Source organism: Panicum hallii, chromosome 5 (genome assembly GCF_002211085.1).
Source record: "Panicum hallii strain FIL2 chromosome 5, PHallii_v3.1, whole genome shotgun sequence".
Classification (NCBI taxonomy): Eukaryota; Viridiplantae; Streptophyta; class Magnoliopsida; order Poales; family Poaceae; genus Panicum; species Panicum hallii.
Window position 1 is genome coordinate 7,368,092 of NC_038046.1, and position 18,954 is coordinate 7,387,045.

An 18,954-nucleotide genomic window follows, 5' to 3' on the forward strand; every position below is an offset into this window, starting at 1 on the left:
TCGCGCATGTGGTTCAACACGCAGCGTTGCATGTGGCCACGGCCGGATTATTGGTCAGACCTGCAGTCGCGACCCGGGGATCAAATCGATCTAGAGATCCAGGTACGTACCCTACGACACTTCTCATTGCCCTACGGCTTATTGACTTTCCAGAGGCACATAATAAGCGCGCCAAATAATAAAATGCACTGATTATTGTCATCTAAGAAAAAGTACTAGGTACGGTGTATCTGGAGTTGGGCGCAAGAATCAAAGAGTGGTATTAGTAGCAGAAGCCTGTTAAATGAGTGTGGGTGATTTTCTTTTGACTAAAATACAGCAGAGTTCCACCAACTTTTAAGATATACCATTTAGGGTCACGAACTCCAAAAGTGTATTTTTGGGTCCATCGATTTGTAATTTGTGTCACTCAGATTCATAGACTTCGAAAATATAGGTCCATAAACTCTGTAAGTGCATTTCTAGGTCCATAAACTTGTAATTTATATTACTTAGGTCCAGAACTTCATCCATGAGTAGTCGTGTGGTTACGTACGCGCCCATAAAGGTTGCCCTGATATCGCTGTCCACGAATATCTTTCAATCCTTCACCGAGAACCACTCTGGTTGACCCAAATCTAACGTCGTCACGAGATTTTTCGCCACAACACCTGGCGCCACCATATCTGGCCACCGCGGCACGAAGGATATAATATAGCCTACCATGGTACACATGTTATTGAGTCCCTCTGTGACATCCTCCGCCTTTCCCAAGCCATCACCCACTCCTCTCTCCTCTCCCTATGCACTTGATTCGAAATCGGGGCTCAAATTTAACCTTTCTGGCAAAACTCTAGCAATGTGTGGGCACCGTATAGATTTATATTGGTGCGATATCAGTGCATGAAGGCTAGGTGGGGGGGTATGGAACTAGGTGCCACAAATTACAAGTTTATGGATCTAGGAATGGACGTTTAGAGTTTGTGGACCTAAGTGATACAAATTACAAGTTTATGGATCATAAATGCAATTTTGAAGTTGATTTACCTAAGTGACACCCTTTTATAAGTTGATGGATCTCTAGAGCATTTTACTCTTTTCTTTTAGAATCGCCAGATTAATTCCACCACACGTCCTCTGTAACAAGCACCTGAAATTTGACAGACTGCTATTCTTCATGGGAGTTTTGTTCTCACTAAATAGAGTGCCATGTCAACATTTTTAGTGATGTAACAAAAGATTAATGGAGAGGTGAAATGAGTTTTGTGGGGTTGAAACTCTGTATAGGGTGTTTCCAAGGTAGTCTGTGCCTTACATGTAGTCTATGAAACAACAAAGAATAAAATAATGCATTGTAGGGAACTATTTCAACTATGAATTAAATATTCTCTTGGTTACGTGGCATTATGGAAACATCAACATGAAATCCCTCATTGAGAATGGCTTTAGGATGCATCAATTTCAACACCAGTGGCGACAGAGAGCTTAGGGATATGTTAGGGTTTGGATTTCTGGCGAATGTCCGACCATAGTCCGAACATACTAGGACCTTCGGGAAGTGGAAGCCCTCCAGAGACGTTGGACGTTAGGCGGGGTAGCAGGGCAGTAGGAAACGCCACTAGGTGCGAATGGTGATGGATGGCATTTAGGCTGGCTCAATGCGGGGAAGAGGCAAAATATGAATGTTAGCCAGGAAAGAGCAATGGCAATGAGAAAACCGTCGGGGACGGTGGGTTGCACGCCATTGTGGACGTCTAGAGCAATGTTGGAGAACATGATGAAAAGGATCAGATTTTGTTATGACCGTCGAATGAGCATTAAGGTTCCGTTGGCCCTAACGTCAATATTGTAGCAAGGAGCCGATTCATGAATAAAGAGAAAATAAATTAAAAGTCGGTTTATTTGCTTCACCAGCTTTAGCTTCTCCCGATGACCTCGAAACGAGCCTAAGAGCGTCCGTACGTCGCAACGAAACATTGCCAAAATTCAGGCACCTGTGGTATAGCACGCAATTCCCTGTACGAGCTAAGCATCCAGACAGCACATGCACACCACAGCACTGGTTCGTAGGTATTGTACGGCCCTGTCAAACTCACTTTTGTTGAGATGTTAGTGGTGTCAGCACCCAGCTAGTAATTTCCATTAACTAGTCCAAATGCGCCTGCAGTGCGTGCATGCGTCGAGCTAGCAGTTCCCGGTTTCCTGCCGTCCTTTTCCGCGATCCAAAACCATCGGCGCACGGAACCTACGAACCTGACACCACCATGCAGTCACGCACCACCGATCAAACTCCGCGTCAACCCGCGACGAGCCGCACCACCTCCCCAATCTGACACTACTATATATACACGTCCAACCCAAAACCTAAGCTCCCACACTACAACACTTTGCAGCTTGCATTCGATCGATCGCTTGCAGGATCAGCTTGCATTCCAACCCAAAAACCTAAGCTCCCACACTACAACACTCCGCACACGCATACGAACTGCATCGATCTTAATTTTTAGCTAGGCACCAGATTGTTGATCGAGATCTAGATTCTAGATCGACGAGCGAGCGAGGGTTTAGCGAGGTTCCTGATTGTCGTCTAGCTACATACAGCCTGTCGTCAGATTGTTTGCAGGTGGTCTAAGGCCCGCCGCCGGCGCCATGATCCCGGGGTCGGCCGTGTACCACGTCGTGGAGGCGATGGCGCCGCTGTACACGGCGGCGGTGCTGGGCTACGCGTCCGTGCGGTGGCTCAAGGCCTTCTCCGACGAGCAGTGCGCGGGGATCAACCACTTCGTCGCGCTCTACGCCGTGCCGGTCCTCATCTTCCACATGGTCTCCACCAACGACCCCTACCACATGAACGAGCGCCTCATCGCCGCCGACACGCTGCAGAAGGCCATCATGCTGCTCGCCCTCACGGCCTGGGCCTTCTGGTCCCACTTCCGCGGCCGCCGCGGCGGCGGCAAGGACGGGGCGTCGGCGTCGCCGATCAAGTGGGTGGTCACCAACTTCTCTGTCGCGTCGCTGCCCAACACCATCATCATGGGCGTGCCGCTCCTCGACGGCATGTACGGGTCCGTGTCCGGGGGCCTCATGAAGCAGATCGTCGTCATGCAGTTCTGCATCTGGTACAACGTCGTCATCTTCCTCTACGAGTTCATGGCGGCGCGGGACAGCAGCGCCAAGATCAGCCCCGTGTCGGTGGCGGCGGCGGCGGCCGAGAACCGCGATCGTATCGGCGAGAACGGCGGAAGCATTCGTGCCGAGGGTAGTCAGCACCAGGTGGTCGTCAACATTGAGATCACCGAGGTGGCGGCGGCGGCGGCTGCGTCGCCCACGGCACCGGACAGCGCGGCCGAAGAGGCGGCGGCGGCGGTCGCGAAGGAGATGACAGCAGATGCAGATGCTAATAATAATAAGGTCGCCGGGGAGGCGCCGGCCCAGCAGGTGCCGCCGGTGATGCACATCGTATGGATGGCGGTGAAGAAGCTTCTCCAGATTCCCAACACCTACGCGAGCTTCCTTGGCCTCATCTGGTCTCTCATGGCATTCAAGTTCGTCCCATTCGTTCGTTCCTTTTTTTAATTAATTATTAGTAACTTGTTGGCCCTTGTTAATTTTGTTTCCTAAAATGATTGCCCTAATAATTCGTTTCCTCTGCAGGATTGGATTCTCGATGCCGAAAATTGTTGACGACTCCCTGTTCATCATCTACACAACCGCCGTTGGGTTGAGCATGTTCGCTTCAGGTCTTAGTCTGACCCTGACTGAATTTGAGTATTTTGGAAAGCTTTGCTAAACTTGAACATAAATTTTTTTAATTTCTTCTGATACTAATGCAAACATGTACGTACGAATCGTTTTCAGGGACATTCATTGCGCGGCAGTCACGGTTCGTGCCGTGCGGGTACACGATCGCGTCGCTGTCCATGGTCCTCAAGTTCCTGATCGGCCCGGTGCTCATGCTGCTCGTCTCGCTCGCCATCGGAATGCACGGCACCCTTCTGCACATTGCTGTTGTACAGGTAAGGCCAGCACACGAACGCCATCCCTCCATTGATTTCTTTCCTGATGAGAGTATTTGTTTTAAACACACAAACTTAAACTAAAGCAAGGAGCCTCTACAAAGAAGGACGAAAACAAATTCGACGCCATCTTTGGACTACACAAAACTTTGAAACAAGAAACGTGCATACTCACAGTAAGACGGTGGCTTTTGCCCAGCCAGCCGCGGCTTTCAGTTGTGGCATAACAGAAAGGGCGTTCCTTCATAATGAACAGGACGCTGAGCGGCACACGCTTCTAAGTCAGGTGCTGTTACGTAACGTAGGGCAGTGGTGGTGGCAAAGTAGTATGGCTTAGATGTGACACAGAGCCAACAGGCAAAGAGGTAGCTCCAAGTAGGCCTACGAGTACATTTCTCGTGCAGCGGCGTGACCTCATTCGATTACGTGCATGCACGGTTGACTTGAACCCCATTTTCTGAACCGTTTGGCGTGCAGTCTATTTTGGCACGGAAGAAGATAGATCAGGTTGCCATCAAATTAGCACTAAGTAGTACTAGTTAGATAATAAATAGAACAAAAAAACGGACAGCAAAACAAGATCAAAGCCATTTTCAGAATAGCGACAAAAAAGGCCGTACAGGACGAAGCCATCTGCCTCACGCTAGCTTGTTTATACAACTGTATATGGAAAAGAAAATACGAGTCGTTACCCTGAGCTCACAATTTTGCACGTGCGTGTTGCTGCAGGCGGCGCTCCCCCTGGCCGTGACCTCGTTCGTGTACGCGGAGGAGTACAAGGTCCACGCCGACATCATGAGCACAGGGTTTGTGCCTTTTACCACTCACTAGTTACTGCCGCTGTTAACTTTGTAGGCTAATCTGATTTGAAGCTTACAATGTTAACTGGCTTTCCTGAATTCCATCTCTGACTGAAAAGGATCCGGCTCGTTCCTGTCTTTTCAGGGTCATTCTCGGGATATTCATCTCGCTGCCGGTCACGATTGTGTACTACATACTGCTGGGGCTGTGATCAAGGAGAAAGGTTGTGCTGCACATGGGGAGATAGGTACAGATTGAGTCAGCGCGCACCCGGGGATTGGATAGGTCGACCGGCGATTACTGGCTGAGAAGATTTAGGCGCGACGGCGCAGGGGAAACGCAATTACCTGCGCTGTCAAAAAATAAGAGCGGTCGACACGATGAGTAGCACGCGGTAGATGGCAGCTTATGTGTCGAAACATTTCTTCAGTGTACAGCGAGAAACGGAAACTAGCTCATGTCAATTTTGTTTTGTTTTTTTTTTTGAAAGAAGGCAGGAGCACTGCCACAGCATTTCAAATTTACCGCGAGCAACTGCAGCTAATCGCGTGCTGTAGGCCGAATTAATTGCTATCTTAGTATGCTAAAATCCTTGAAAAAAGAATATATAATGATCTGGTGGGCGAACGTACCCAAAGTAACGGAATCGCATCGGATGCGGCATTGCGAGAGCGAACGGTTGGGACGGCGACCCGTGGAGTCGCCTGGCCCTGGCCCTGTTTCTTTTGGCCCGAAGACGCTGCTGCGCGTGAGCGTCCTCGCACGTTTTCGCGGCACCGCACCAGCGCATGCGGTTTGACTTGGTTCGGCGGGTGAGCCCTTACGAAGGGCCGTGCATGTGATTCTTTTTTTATTTCTTTCGAGGGGCATGGTTTGTGAATTGTGATTTGAGTTTTGAGCACCATACCGCCAACCGCAGGCACGTTGCACGAGAAAAACGAGGCACGGCGCACCTGTGCCGCAGTTCTTTTTTTTTTCTTCCTGTCTTTCTTTAGACCTCGCAACTCGCAAGGCCACGGAGCCGCCGATGGGTTTCATTTCCATAATCACCCATGATCATTATCTTCCGGCCCAGTTATCTGTATACGGGGCCGCTCAGCTGCAGCTCGGTGCTAACGCCATGGCCCATGAACCTGATTAGCAGCGAGCCAACGAAGATATGCTGCTCAACTGTAAAACTGGTGTAGGAGCATGTCCAAAAGTATTTCTAAATTTCACTCTCTAAATTATTATTTGAAAAATCTTCTGCATAAAAATTATTTTCTATATATTTTCACTCTCTAATAATTTTTCTATATCTTATATACATTCTAGAAAGCTATTTTCGTTATTTATCTTTGGCCAGCGAGATATGCGGAATGGAGGATGGCTACATTTGTATAACCACTTAGAGAAGCTGTTGGAGAGTATTTTTCCATTAAAATCTCTATTCCTAACAATAAGGAAAGATACAGAGAGTCTCTTGGAGTTGCTCTAAATCTGGCGTACCAATTGGTGCTTCTAAAAATCATGACCCTGCTAAGAAAACTCCTAAAATATTATTTGAATAAAATGTGTATATATAATTCTTATAAATCATACAAAGCTTACTACTTTTATGAGCGTGTCTAGATAAAAGATTTCATGCACAAACGATATTTTAATTTTTACATAACAACTAGATAGTATATATTATATATATATGGCTATGCTTATATGGAAGCACTAGTAATTTCTGATACTTTTGTTAGGACAATTAAAATATGATTAATTATTAAATATCTACAAAAGCCAACTAAACAATGAGTTCCTCATGGCTAACCCAGTGAGCATGTCTCGAGAGTTGTGTTAGAAAGCTCGAAAAATCTTAACTCATAATTATTAGACATATAATAATTATATGTTGATATAGACATATGGAGGTTGTATGCTCCTATATGTTAATTATTATTAGTTCTTCATTGAATATTTGGTAAAATTTATTTTAACTTAGAATAATTATTCAGTTGGTTACAAATCATATAGTAGAATAATAAATAAGTAGAAACAAAAATACAAATAATATATACACCCGCATTTATAAAATCATGTGTCCGCCATTGCATGTGAGGAAGACCAAATGTCGCGCGAGCATAATGTGATGGTTCTGGACGCTAGGTCCACCGAGGTCGATACATGGACGGTTGCTGGGGCGTGGATATGATCGAGCAGAGTTGAGATAATGGTTCTGCAGTGTTGTTTCTCAAATTCTTCTACTGCTACGTCGAGACCTTCAGTGCCCAGATTTTCCTGTAACCTAAGTTTCATCACATAGAGATGACAAACCACGCTAACCGGATGGACTCAAACAAACTGTTGTACGTATTGTAGCGACACCGCATTCGCGACGAGGACATGGAGGACTGTGTACCCGACCGTGTACCCGTCTCCATACAGATTTTTCCTCTTCCGTGCCCATCATACATTAGCGAGTACTTTGTGTAGAGAACTAGTACACACCACCCACGATCAATCAAATTAGATTAGTATCTAATCAAATTTGAATTTTAAATCGAACAATGTAAGCATGTGGAACTGAACCTATGTATTTAATTCATTGTTCCTGACCGAGATAATATTGTTTTTTTTTCATTTTGGTTGATGTGTGGTTGCATATATATGAAGAAATTGGTTCCTGTGTCATGACATCATGCATGTATGCCATCACACAGTCGTTATAGACATAGATAGATTAAGTTGTTTTTTTATATAAATCAAAATTTACTTGGATTGAGATTGCAAAATACTTAGACTAAATAAACACTCGTGGTGGATAGACTTGGGCCACATGTAGTATTTAATTGGACCATGTACTAGATTTGCTAAATAAATTTAAATAATAGGGGGTGGATGGAGGAGGCGCTCCCACCACTCGAAGGCATCCAAAGGTTCGAAGGCCCAACAAGAGGTTCATTCCCAGACAAGCCAAGTGTGAGTCAAGATATGCATAATTTTTCTCTATTTTCAAACATGCTTGAGCACGCATTTCATTACGATTCATGAATTTTATGGACTGAACTATCCCAAATCCAATGCTACCCTCCTGAATGCATCTGATTCTGCAATTCTTGTTGTTCTTCCTCAGTTATAGTTCTCCTCTATCAATAGCTAACACACCCACTCAAGCGTCATCATGATCCACATCATTTGGATAGCGGGAAATAATCTTTGTATATAATTCTTAATGATATTTAAATATTGGAAACGCTGGGACATGAAAAATTGCATGACCATGTTTGGATGGGCTGAATTGAATCCCAGTCCTATTCATACGGGCTGAATTTATAGCCTGTACATGTGGATTGAGCCGGCCCATCTAATGAGTACATGTGCATGACTATAGTTTTCTGAGAGTAATCGCACCACGCCCATCCTGGCCTGAGTGTTCCTGGTTTGAACGTGAAGATGTCAGACAGATATCACACAGTTATATTTTTTTAAAAACGTATATTTAAATTAAAATCTGAATCAGTTATATTTTTTAAAACTGTATATCTAAATTAAAATCCGACTGTATCACCGAGTTCCTTGCTATGAAATCTTCAAAATAAGGTTCCATTTGGATGATTTTTTTTAGAACATCTTTCTTGAACGCGGAATATATTTTTTTCAAATAATATAAAAAATGTTCCACTTTATGTCATGCAACTAATATTTCCGACATATCCGAACGCCGCTTCGAGTAAGTCAACACACGACAGCTTGAAACTTGAAAGCAAACAACAGAGCAGGGTAGAACAGGGCCGGCAACCGACAAAGCATTAACCAAGGAAAACGAGGTCAGATCACATCGCAAAAAGGCTCCATCCAGCCGCGCGCATTGCTCGCCGGAGCAGTAGACATCGTGCCATATCCATCCAGCCGCCGCCAGTCAAAGCAGAGAACGCATCCGGCTGTTGTTGGCAACCCCAACGCAAAGACGCACGCACCGGCCAGGTATCGGGATCGACACCGACCTCTGCTACAGTATCTGTGCTACAGTCTCTCTGCTACCGATCTATCGAACACATGGTGGTGGGCCTGGAATGCCCGCAGCTAGGACGGGACATGGCCGTCGTCGCTGCGGCCTTCCGTGGACGCGTCGTCGTCGTCATCGTCGTCATCCGAGTCCCCGTCGTGTTCGCCGTCGCTGGAGGTGAGGCGCGCGAGCCAGCAGTTGCCGTGGAGGTGGCCGCTGACGCAGACGTAGTACTCGAGGCGGCCCTCGTAGGCGCCCAGCCTGCGCCACGCGCTGCGGGGCACCAGCCCGGCGGCCACCATGCTCCAGACGCGCGCGCCGCAGTAGGGGCAGCGCACGCGCGTCTCCAGCGCGGCCCGCCGCCCCACCAGGCACGCCCGCGTCCGGGACCGCATGAACCCGCGGAACACGCCGCGGTAGGCGCCCACGTCGTCGGCGGCGCCCGGCACGGCGTGCTCGCAGGGGTCCGACACGTAGAGCAGGTCGCCCCGGCACCGCCGCGACAGGAAGCTCCGCCCGGAGGTCTTGGAGAACCGGGACACCCCCGTGAAGTGGCCCGGCACGGCCGCCGACGCCGCGCCGCAGCAGAAGAGGAGCAGCTTCGCCAGCGCTGGCCACCCGCCCACAATGCGCCCGGGGGGCGGGGGCGCGGGCGCCCCCGCCACGCCCACCGGGACCCCCGTCAGCGAGGCCACCATCCGCGGGGCCCGTGAGATGCAGAGCTCCCGCCACAGCACGCGCTCCGCAACGGCGCGCAGCCGGCGGCTGACGCGGGCCACGGTGCAGAGCGCCTTGGGGTCGAAGTTGATCGACCGGAACACCAGCGCCAGGACATTCTCGTCCAGGATCCCCGTGTTCACGTCGCTGACCCGCGCCGCCCCAATGCCGACGCCTCCCCGGTAGCTCGCGCTGCCGGCGCCGCTCCCGCCCGCGCCGCTGCTGGACGCGCCGAAGAACCGGCGCGTTTTCCGCGCGCCGTCGCTCATCGCTCGGCAACCCCGCGGGAGTTACGGGCCTGTGGCGCAGCTGCGGGACGCGGTGACTGGTAACTGGCAGCTCGAACTCGGGGATCGGTGGGCACGTTGGTGGCGCAGGTCGTGGAGCCGCAGGGGGCCGTGCCAGACTGCCAGGGGGGCGGAGGAGATATAGACGCGAGGCGGCGGCGAGCACTTCTCGTGCTCCCCGAAAGGCTCGGGTGTCGGGGCAGGGCAGGGCACGACCGGCCGGCGGGGGGTCGTGGCGCCGGCGGCCTTTTGACAACTGGACCACTCCGGCGTCGCGCGCCAATAATTAGTTACGGGGCTTAGCTGGAGTGCAGGTGCGACCAGCGCGAGAACCATCCCGTCAATGGTCTCCCTCCCAAATATCTGCCGCTTGCTCGGAGCTGGAGCTAAAAAAACAAGTACGGCTAATTAACGTAAGGATGGAGCTCAGCTGATCTGGTACGGTGCTGATTATCTCAATCGCAGTCGTCACCTACTCTCTCTCGCCCCCCCCCCCCACCCCCCCCCAAAGTCGAGTACTGTCGAGAGCTACCTGACAGAAGATCTGGCGCGCCATTGCCATTTCTATACGCGTCCGGGCTATTTTTAGGACGTCCATGTCGCCCGACGGCTCTCCGGTGATCAATCAGGGCATTGTTTATAGCGCCGGGTCCTATCCGGACGGATAGTTAAATCCAGCCACCTTTCCGAATCGAGCCATGCCCGTGCCCGTCCTGTCCCTCGATGAGCTCCAAGGGGAAGAGGAGACGGGATGGGGGCGCGCCGCGGGACACGTGCCGGAGACCAGCCCGTTCGCGGGCGCACACGTGTCCCGCCGAATCCCGGGGAGCGGCCCCGTCCCTCCACCTCCGGCCGCCGCGTGCCCCGCGCGCGGGACGCGTGGCGGGCCTCCAGGCCCGGCCTTTTTTCTTCCCTCCTCCAAAACGTCTTGTCCGGTCCGGGCAGGCGGGCCGCCGCCGCCGCCGCGCCGGGTTTTATCTCGTCACCCCATCCAATATCCAAATCCCAAATCCTTTTGCGTGTGGCCGTGCCGGCCGCCGGATTCCGGGCCTTTTTCTGCGTCAGGTGCGGCGCGCGGGCGGCGACACGTGAAGCCCTGTTGCCGTGGCGCGAAAATATCTCGCCGTGTGCGCGTCACGGCTCGGGGCACACGTGTCGGCACGAGGGAAGCCCGTGCGGGTGGTTTGGTGGGCGCGGATCGGGCATCCGACCGTACACGTACGTGGCGTGCCCGCTTGGGAGACGGGTGGCCCCCGCCGGCGGTGCGGTTCGTGTTGCGCTTTCGTTCTTTTCTCTTTGCTCGAGTTGACGCCCGGAGTGCGTGAGAATGGGTTCTAGATACCCGATGGAAAGGGCATGGAGCGTGACGTGGGAAATACTGTATCTGGCGTCTGCTGCTCCAACTCGTAGGTGGACACGTTAGACGACGGTCGCGCAAACTAGAAATGTGCGTGGTAGAACTAAACCCCAGTAGGAGAAAAGTTTTCCCTTTTTCTGGAACGTCTTGGCGAGGCCCAGAAGTAACTGTGGCGGGCTTTAAGAGTATTCAGTTTTGAAAAGCTAAATTTTAGCTCCGTTACATAAAAATAATATTATCATTTAGAAGTACTAGATAAAGTTTAATTACAAAAATAATTGCGGAACCTCTGGGCTAATTTACGAGACGAATCTAATAAGATATGTTAATCCATAATTAACGGATGGTAACTGTAGGTAGCGTCATGTTGCAAATTATGGATTAATTAAGCTTGTTAAATTCATCTCGCGAATTAGCATTTATCTGTGCAAAAATTTATAAATAGATTTTATTTAATACAGATTTTTTTACATGTCGGGCTAAAATTGAGCCTTCCGAAACCAAACGGGACGAGGGAAGGAATCAATTTATATCTGACAGGCAAAGATCGATGCTGCTGGGTTTGGTTGGAGCGCATGCTTGCAGAGGCGTTGTACAGGTGTAAGCCCCCTGGGCATGACCTGCAAGAGCAAGATGACAAGACACATCTTAAGGGTGGATGGGTCTCTTTCTCGTCGTGCCAGCGCGTGGTGCATGAGACTGCTGAAACTCTGAGTTCAGAGATTGCGTCGGTCGATCTCAGTCTCAGGTTAATCGTCGCACGATGACCGACCGCAGCCGAATTGTCGCGCGTAGGTTGCCGCCCTGCGACGCCCACGATGACCGACCGCAAGATGAAGCTAGCCCTTGAGTTCAGGATCGTAAAACCCAACCAGACACAAACTGTCGGGCTGCATTCCTTGCGGGCTTGCGTGAGAGCTGAAACGAGATTCTAGAGAGCCGCAAGCATCCTCTTGTCTGGGCCCTCCAGTTCTGCTCATTTCGTGCCAGCCCGTTGTCGCTCGCGACGGCCCGACAGCACCTGCAAGGCGGCAGAGCGAGTGGGGCGACGGGCTGGGTACGGTACGCGGTACGCCAAGTTGTTGCCGCGACGGCAAGCGGGGACAGCGCGTGGGCGGTGTCGTCGTCGTCCTCCCGTCAGGACACCAAAAGTCATCGCCAAAGCGGGGCGAAGGCGAGCAGAGCACGCGCGCGCACGGTGGATCGGCCGGAATAGAAAATTTTCGCCTCCCCATCCGGCCATCCCCACCCACCTACCCACCCCTGCCCAGCCCAGCGCTCAATCCCAATTCCCCCCTGTCGACGCCCTGCTCCCTAGCCCGAATGGCGGCGGAGGCCCAGACAGAAAGCCCCGGGCCCGTGCCGCCTCCGCACCCCCCGCGCGGGAGCTCCTCCTCCGCGTCTCCCGAGAAGCGCGCGCTCCCGGTCCCGGGGGACGACGGCCGCGGCGGCGGGGAGGAGGAGGAGGAGGAGGAGGAGGGGGAGCGGCGGCGGCTGCTGCACGAGCCCAAGCGGCGCCGCGCGTGCGTCGCCGCGCTCGACAGCGTCCCCTCGGCGGCCGCGGACGCGGGAGGGGCGGGTTTGCCTGGCCCGGGAGGCGACGCGGACGCCGCGCCGTCCTTCTCGTTCCAGCACGCACGGAGCGGGTTCGTGGCGCCGGAGACCACGCCCAAGTTCGGCTCCTTCAACCCGCCGGGGGAAGACGCCGAGCGGGCGGCCCTCGATCCGAAGCCTGCAGAGCGCGGCGCCGGCGGGGAGGGTCGTTCGGTGGAGGCGGACGGCGAGGTCCCCTCGGCGCCGGGTCGTGGGCCGGAGGGCAGCGACGAAGTGGGCGGCGAGGTCGATGGCCAGGTCCAGACATGAACGGTGACTTGGTTTTGAACAGCCATCGAAGTGGCTTATTGCCTTATTGGGGTGGACTGTCAGTTGTAGCAAGCAGATGAGCTCAGCTGTACTCCAACTCTGCCTCCACATTGAGGGTGTTTATTTTCAGAAGTTCTGCACTTATCGTATGGAATCTTCGGATGCTAATTAGAAAAATTAATTATAAAATTAATTATAAAATTAATTATAGATGGAGACTAATTCGCAAGATGAATCTATTAAATCTAATTAATCCATCATTAGTATATATGTACTGTAGCACCAAATTATTGACTAATCAGATTTAATAAATTCGTTTCGCAAATTAATCCCATCTATACAATTAATTTTATAATTAATCTATATTTAATATTTAGTAACCAACATCCGATATAGCATGGAACGAAGAAGTTTATTCCGTGGAACTAAACGGCCCTAGGATTGCTTTGTTTGCTGGTGCGTTCTTACTACTTGGTTCATTTACATTGTTAACAATCGAGCAGGAGCAATGCAATCCATTTTGTCCGATATCAAGGATCGCACACCCACGAGCGAACCCCATTACGCGCTTACGGTTTTTTTTTTGCTCTCGGAAACACTTGCGTGTATAGATTGACAATACCAGGATTATATTTTGGATCACGATACAATCACCCACCAAGACTTGTTACTATCTCGTGTCGGTCGGCCAGTCGGGGTGTCACTTGGTTACCTTGGCGTCGATCGATCAAGGCCATTGTTCATGTAGTATTCGGACCGTTGTTTCGGAAATCAATGGTTTAATCAGTCATTCAGTCAGTAAGGCTGTCTTCAACGGTGCCCTCTAAACCGTTCTCTACCTTATATATAGAGAAGATTCCGTTTTCTATTGCTCCAGCATCGTTCTCTAAATGGTCCTCTAAAATAGAGAACGCTACAGGTTTCCTCTATACATAGAGATTCTCTTTCCTCTTCTCTATTTTTCTTTACATTTTAAACACTGAATTAAATAAAAATAAAATATGTCCATAGCATTTGAGGTATGATAAATACGTACGTACAAAAATTTGGAACAAAATACGTTTCTAATATAGGATTTAATGTATAGAGAATGAGATTTAGAGAACGTTGTTGGAGAGAAATGAGATATAGAGGAGAGAATCTTGTTAAAAATTCTGTAAATGAAGGATATAGAAAAGGATATAGAGAACGACAGTCGGAGATAGCCTAACCGAGGCCGGCAAACCCTCTTTTGCTAAACGCGGCATTCGACGAGATTGGTTCCCTCTACCACTCCTAGATTTCTATGCATGATCACTGTTGTTTTGTTATCACGTGTATTTACGTTGTTAAAAGTTGAGGAATGCGATCCATTTTGTCTGTCTGATACTAATGCTACTGATTGTAACCGAGAAACTTAATTCACCTGGGGCCATTCACGAACTGTCTGTTGACAGAAATCATGGTTGCTATACTGAAAAAATGATATCCATTTCGTGGGATCAGATTGTCTTATGAACAAAGTGACCTTGTCGATTCTTTTTCCCAACACGCAGTAAACCCTCACCTGTATAACCCACAAAATTGAGATCAAATGCAGAACCGGAGTCAATCAGAATTCAGTCAGTAACCGAGGCTGGTAAGTCGTCTTTGCTGAACGCGGCTTTGGACGAGATTGGTTCCCTGTACCACTCATTCTCATCGCGAGTGAGGAAGCAAGCCTCTGCACAAAAACACACCGACCCTTTCAAAATGATGGTTCCAGTGTGCTAACTTATGCAAAAACCACAAAAGTGACAGAATCCTCCTTGGCTGCACCTAAATGAAAACAATGTGGAGTAGAACGATCAGCATACCTGATACGAAAACATCCTTGTAGTCCTCATCATCGTATACGAATGCAGGTGGATCTGGAGAACCAATTCCAACAAGTGTGCTTCCACTGCAAGGGACATCAAAGGTGTGGTGTCACAGCTTAGACAATGGCAATAGTGTACAGTTAGAAACACACAGATCATAATTTGCAGGAGGGATCTGTTCTGCCTGGTAAGCTATGGTAGATACACATTACAGTATCACAAATCATATAGGGCATACACTAATTGGCAGACAGAATGGCTGGCGGTTCCTACACCGACAATCCTACAGTTAAATTCATAGCTGGTGCTCTACACACATGCCCTTTGTGCTAACTACATCCCATGTAAAACGATGCAATGTTGGCAATCGGCACCAATGCATCTTTGAAAACATGTGAACAAACAGATTCTTCAGAGAGCTTAACCAAAATAGCCGTCCTTACCTTCCTGACATAAAAACAGCATTGTATTCATCCCTGCTAGCGGCAATAATTCGTTTCTTCAACCTCTTAAGTGATGGTAGCACCTCAAAAGCTGGAGGCTCTGGAAAAAAGGAAACAGAAGCACAGATGTTGATGAAACTTAAGTCATTAAGATATTGATGATGCTCTAACTAAATATATTATTGCGGGATATGCATACCTAGATCATTAACACAGACATGTTGTGATATCCCATTTTGAGTTATTTCTTTGAGCAAGGTCAAAGGATCAGCTTTGCTAGCTTGTTCCAACCTGAATCTCTGCAGCACAAGAAGCTTATGAGCAAAACCCATGCATTTCAAATAAAGAAACTAAGTGTTCACTAATTACCTTGTAAACTTCAGCAGTTGAGCATGCTTCAGGCGGCTTTATAAGAGCCATTGATAAATTTTCTGGCAAGAGATTTGGGATATCTTCGACAATCTACATTTAAGTTGAAATCTACAGATTATGACAGAAACTGCATGGAGCTAAACATAGCACATGATGTACATGTCACCATCTAGTGTATTGTTATTACTAAAACAGGTAGCTAATCAAAGTTTAAAGAAGGCTACTTGTGTAAAAAACAAAGAAACAAGTAACACAAGATAAGCTAAACTGCAATAACATGATCAGCTAAATCAACTTCACTCTGTGGTACAGTATGATATACAGATGCACTTGTACCCAACTTCAAAAAATGATATACAGATGCACCCTGCTAGATCAGTACTTTTGTGGGCAACCATTTCTTGTGCGTAATCTGATCACCTATCATTTTAACATAAAGGTTTACAGAGAGGAACATGAAGCAAACTACTGGAAATATTAACATTCACTAGAACTACAGTAGTTTAGGAAGACCCCATACTGTACTTCTAAGTTATGATATAGAGCAGGCAGGTCAATTTCACAGGGTGCCTCACTCAATCAGTAGAACCAGAACAATGGGTCAGGAAAGTCATTCATGCCTGGACTGCAACAGAGCATTCGTCAATAGTATGTATGTGCACCATGTTTTTTTTATTGCACTACTTCAAGATGAGGAGAATTTTAGAGGTAGACCCTTGCCATGAAATGAAATTAGATGTTTGTAGCTTATTTGGGCCCCCTCATATTCTAATCCTGGTTCTGCTGCAGGATCAGAGGAACTAAACTTGGAAGAGCTCACATTTATTACCAAGAATGAAAATCTTTAGGAATTTACTAGATGCCACGTGAAACATACCTCTCCTCTACCGGTACAATATGCTGCTCCTCGTGAAAAGAAAAAGGGGATATCTGATCCAATCTCACCAGACCATTCTTGAAGATCCTTTTCTGAAGCTATGCTGCCAGCAAACTGGTTAGCAGCCCATAGTGCAGTTGCAGCATTACTGCTTCCACCACCGAGACCAGCACCAGTTGGGACCTTCTTATCAAGATGTATCTACATTCAGATGTCAATGACATCAAACTTAATACCCAACTTAAAAGTTTAATTGTTTTAATGCCAAAAGAACGAGCAATTTCCTAAGACAAAAGGGTTTGCACAATTGACAGTACCCAAAAAAAGTTATCAGTTCCAGTTTTCTGTCGGTAAAGGTTGAGTGCCTTGATGATCTGCAGGTTTAAAGAAAGTTAAGAAAGGTGAAAATATCAAGTGTGCATATGCTAGTACTACTAATATGTCAAAATATATAGGACCATCATACCAAATTGCTTTCATCGACTGGGACACCTGGAACATTGGTTGACAGGCGATCTCTGCTCTTACTTGGTGACAACGAGAATTTGATTGTATCACCCAAACTTATGACCTGGGAGTTCATTATTAGAATTAGTGCATACAGATGATATTTTGCCGCAGTTTCCATTCAGACTAGAATGTCTAAATATCACAAGGCAACGCTAAGCCACAACATCAAAACATATTTTCTTGAGCGCCAGTCTTGCAAAGAGAAGAATTAGAGCTTCATGGAAGTTGAGTGGGTTGCAATTGCAACATGCACAAACATAACAACACCCTCTGAACAAAAAATTCATGTACATTTTCAATGGTATTCACTTTACTGTTGACTATAGTATTATGTGAATTTATCCTTTGTCCTTTTGATGTCTAAGTCACATGCAGATACAAAATTCCTGCACAATATATCTATTATACTGCTTTTAACTTAATAAACACACTCTTTGTTCCCAAAGCCCTAGAACGTTTTTTTTCCTAAACTGGTACGGCGTCATGAATAAGGCTGGACAACACACAAGTATACAAAAGCACCGTTTGTGTAACACTCATGCAGGAGAAGCAAAAGAGGCACAAAAAGGCTCACATGAAACAGAGAAGCCAGGTCATGGAACCCATCTGGTCTCTTCCCCGTTATCCTCAAGAACAAATTAATCTGCACTGCAAAGACTTGCATGAGCCTTAATCTGAAGCACAAAAGAAGAAACCAAAACGTTGCCAATACTTATCAGTCATCAGAAACAAGATAGCAACATACTTTGCAAGGTGAGAATAGGTTGAGCCGTGTCATCCCCGCATCCTTGTCAATTTGGTCCGCAAGTTGGTTAAACTTTGCTTGTGGGTCATAAGAGACCTAAAACATACACCGTCATAACTCACGATGGTAAGAAAATTGCAACATATTTTCACCATTCCCTAACCGGCAGAAGAATTTTCATAATTCTATGAAAAAAACAATCATGCAAGAATTTAGGAACCAAGCTGGTAAAAACTAGTAAAAAACAAAAGAGAAGAAATAATGGATCGAGCCCTTTTAGAAATCAGTGAGGCCTAAAAGTATGATGACATGTTAATGCAGAGCTTATTTCCTTAAAGTTTGCATTATACACTATTATGGAAGTTTCATGAATGTATCTTCATATAATCTCAGGTTAGTTGAAAAAATATGGGGCCTAAAATAGGAAAAAGTTTGGATGCCACATTGCGGGGCAGCATAAAGCATGAACAAGTTTCATAGCTGCAGAGAAGGGACTATAGAAGACGTTTTCCGTAGTTCCATTGGTCAGGTTCCCATCTATTATTCTGTTAGGGACGCTACGCGTAAGGGAGGAGACGCTCGCCCTGGCAACAGGCAACGGTGGGCGATGGCATCGCCGCGCGAGGACAGCGCGGCGAGCTAGAGAAGCGGCGGGAATGGATAGAATCGGTGCAGAAACGAAATTCCTCCTCCCGTTCCCCGTTTCGTGCATTCCCGCGAACAGCGCCGCGAATCGAACGGTTCTCCTCCAATTTCTCCCGCAATCCGAACAACCCTTGCCAAAAATCCCAATCCCCGCGCACAATTGAGGGTTTAGCGAGGCGCGTACCTCCACTTGCCGCCTCCCTTGCTCGAACGACGCGGCGACCCTCAGGCTGACACCCCGGCAGCCCCTGGCGCTCGAGCCGGGCCTCGCCGCGGGAGACGCCCGCGCCGGCGGTCGCGCCCCGGAGCGGAGGTTCCCGCGCGCGGCCGGGCTGGCGCGGTGGGACGAGTAGAGGCTCTGGGACAGGAGGTGCGCGGAGCAAGCCATGGCCGCTGCCGCTGCCCGGAGTAGCGCGCTTGCCTTGGAGTTGGATTGGATATTCCGGAGCAAGTTTTTGGAGTCGGATATGACGACCGGTCCGAGCGTCTGGCCCGGTCAAGGGGTCATCGCCATGTGTTTGGAAACTT

At 48.5% G+C, this 18,954-nt stretch overlaps 4 protein-coding genes across 4 annotated transcripts; 2 read left to right on the forward strand and 2 right to left on the reverse strand.

The window, feature by feature from the left end:
* Window positions 1–2,369: 2,369 nt before the first annotated feature.
* On the forward strand, window positions 2,370–5,269 carry LOC112893925 (probable auxin efflux carrier component 9). Its single transcript, XM_025961456.1, has 5 exons — window positions 2,370–3,524; window positions 3,634–3,719; window positions 3,838–3,995; window positions 4,725–4,801; window positions 4,941–5,269. The coding sequence occupies exons 1-5, from the start codon at window positions 2,629–2,631 to the stop codon at window positions 5,005–5,007; spliced, it is 1,284 nt and encodes a 427-aa protein (XP_025817241.1). The 5' UTR covers window positions 2,370–2,628; the 3' UTR covers window positions 5,008–5,269.
* Window positions 5,270–8,447: 3,178 nt separating this feature from the next.
* LOC112893929 (EID1-like F-box protein 3) lies at window positions 8,448–10,145 on the reverse strand. The gene has a single exon (XM_025961459.1). The coding sequence runs from the start codon at window positions 9,756–9,758 to the stop codon at window positions 8,850–8,852; it is 909 nt and encodes a 302-aa protein (XP_025817244.1). The 5' UTR covers window positions 9,759–10,145; the 3' UTR covers window positions 8,448–8,849.
* Window positions 10,146–12,088: 1,943 nt separating this feature from the next.
* On the forward strand, window positions 12,089–13,145 carry LOC112893931 (circumsporozoite protein-like). The gene has a single exon (XM_025961463.1). The coding sequence runs from the start codon at window positions 12,457–12,459 to the stop codon at window positions 12,994–12,996; it is 540 nt and encodes a 179-aa protein (XP_025817248.1). The 5' UTR covers window positions 12,089–12,456; the 3' UTR covers window positions 12,997–13,145.
* Window positions 13,146–14,425: 1,280 nt separating this feature from the next.
* On the reverse strand, window positions 14,426–18,918 carry LOC112893926 (4-diphosphocytidyl-2-C-methyl-D-erythritol kinase, chloroplastic). The gene is made up of 11 exons (XM_025961457.1): window positions 18,611–18,918; window positions 17,782–17,877; window positions 17,611–17,679; window positions 16,993–17,097; window positions 16,844–16,900; window positions 16,527–16,727; window positions 15,647–15,739; window positions 15,477–15,576; window positions 15,278–15,377; window positions 14,832–14,917; window positions 14,426–14,698 (listed from the first exon to the last, which is right to left on the reverse strand). The coding sequence occupies exons 1-11, from the start codon at window positions 18,812–18,814 to the stop codon at window positions 14,595–14,597; spliced, it is 1,215 nt and encodes a 404-aa protein (XP_025817242.1). The 5' UTR covers window positions 18,815–18,918; the 3' UTR covers window positions 14,426–14,594.
* Between the last annotated feature and the right edge of the window lie 36 nt (window positions 18,919–18,954).

Bases quoted from the DNA above. Each gene is read 5' to 3' on its own strand.
- LOC112893926 (XM_025961457.1), bottom strand. From the start codon at position 18,814: ATGGCTTGCTCCGCGCACCTCCTGTCCCAGAGCCTCTACTCGTCCCAC. The intron at 17,878-18,610 runs GTACGCGCCTCG...TGTATGTTTTAG, and splicing joins AAGGGAGGCGGCAAGTGGAG to GTCTCTTATGACCCACAAGC. The intron at 14,699-14,831 runs GTATGCTGATCG...GTTTTTGTGCAG, and splicing joins CAAGGATGTTTTCGTATCAG to AGGCTTGCTTCCTCACTCGC.
- LOC112893931 (XM_025961463.1), top strand. From the start codon at position 12,457: ATGGCGGCGGAGGCCCAGACAGAAAGCCCCGGGCCCGTGCCGCCTCCG.
- LOC112893925 (XM_025961456.1), top strand. From the start codon at position 2,629: ATGATCCCGGGGTCGGCCGTGTACCACGTCGTGGAGGCGATGGCGCCG. The intron at 3,996-4,724 runs GTAAGGCCAGCA...GTGTTGCTGCAG, and splicing joins TGCACATTGCTGTTGTACAG to GCGGCGCTCCCCCTGGCCGT. The intron at 4,802-4,940 runs GTTTGTGCCTTT...CTGTCTTTTCAG, and splicing joins GCCGACATCATGAGCACAGG to GGTCATTCTCGGGATATTCA.
- LOC112893929 (XM_025961459.1), bottom strand. From the start codon at position 9,758: ATGAGCGACGGCGCGCGGAAAACGCGCCGGTTCTTCGGCGCGTCCAGC.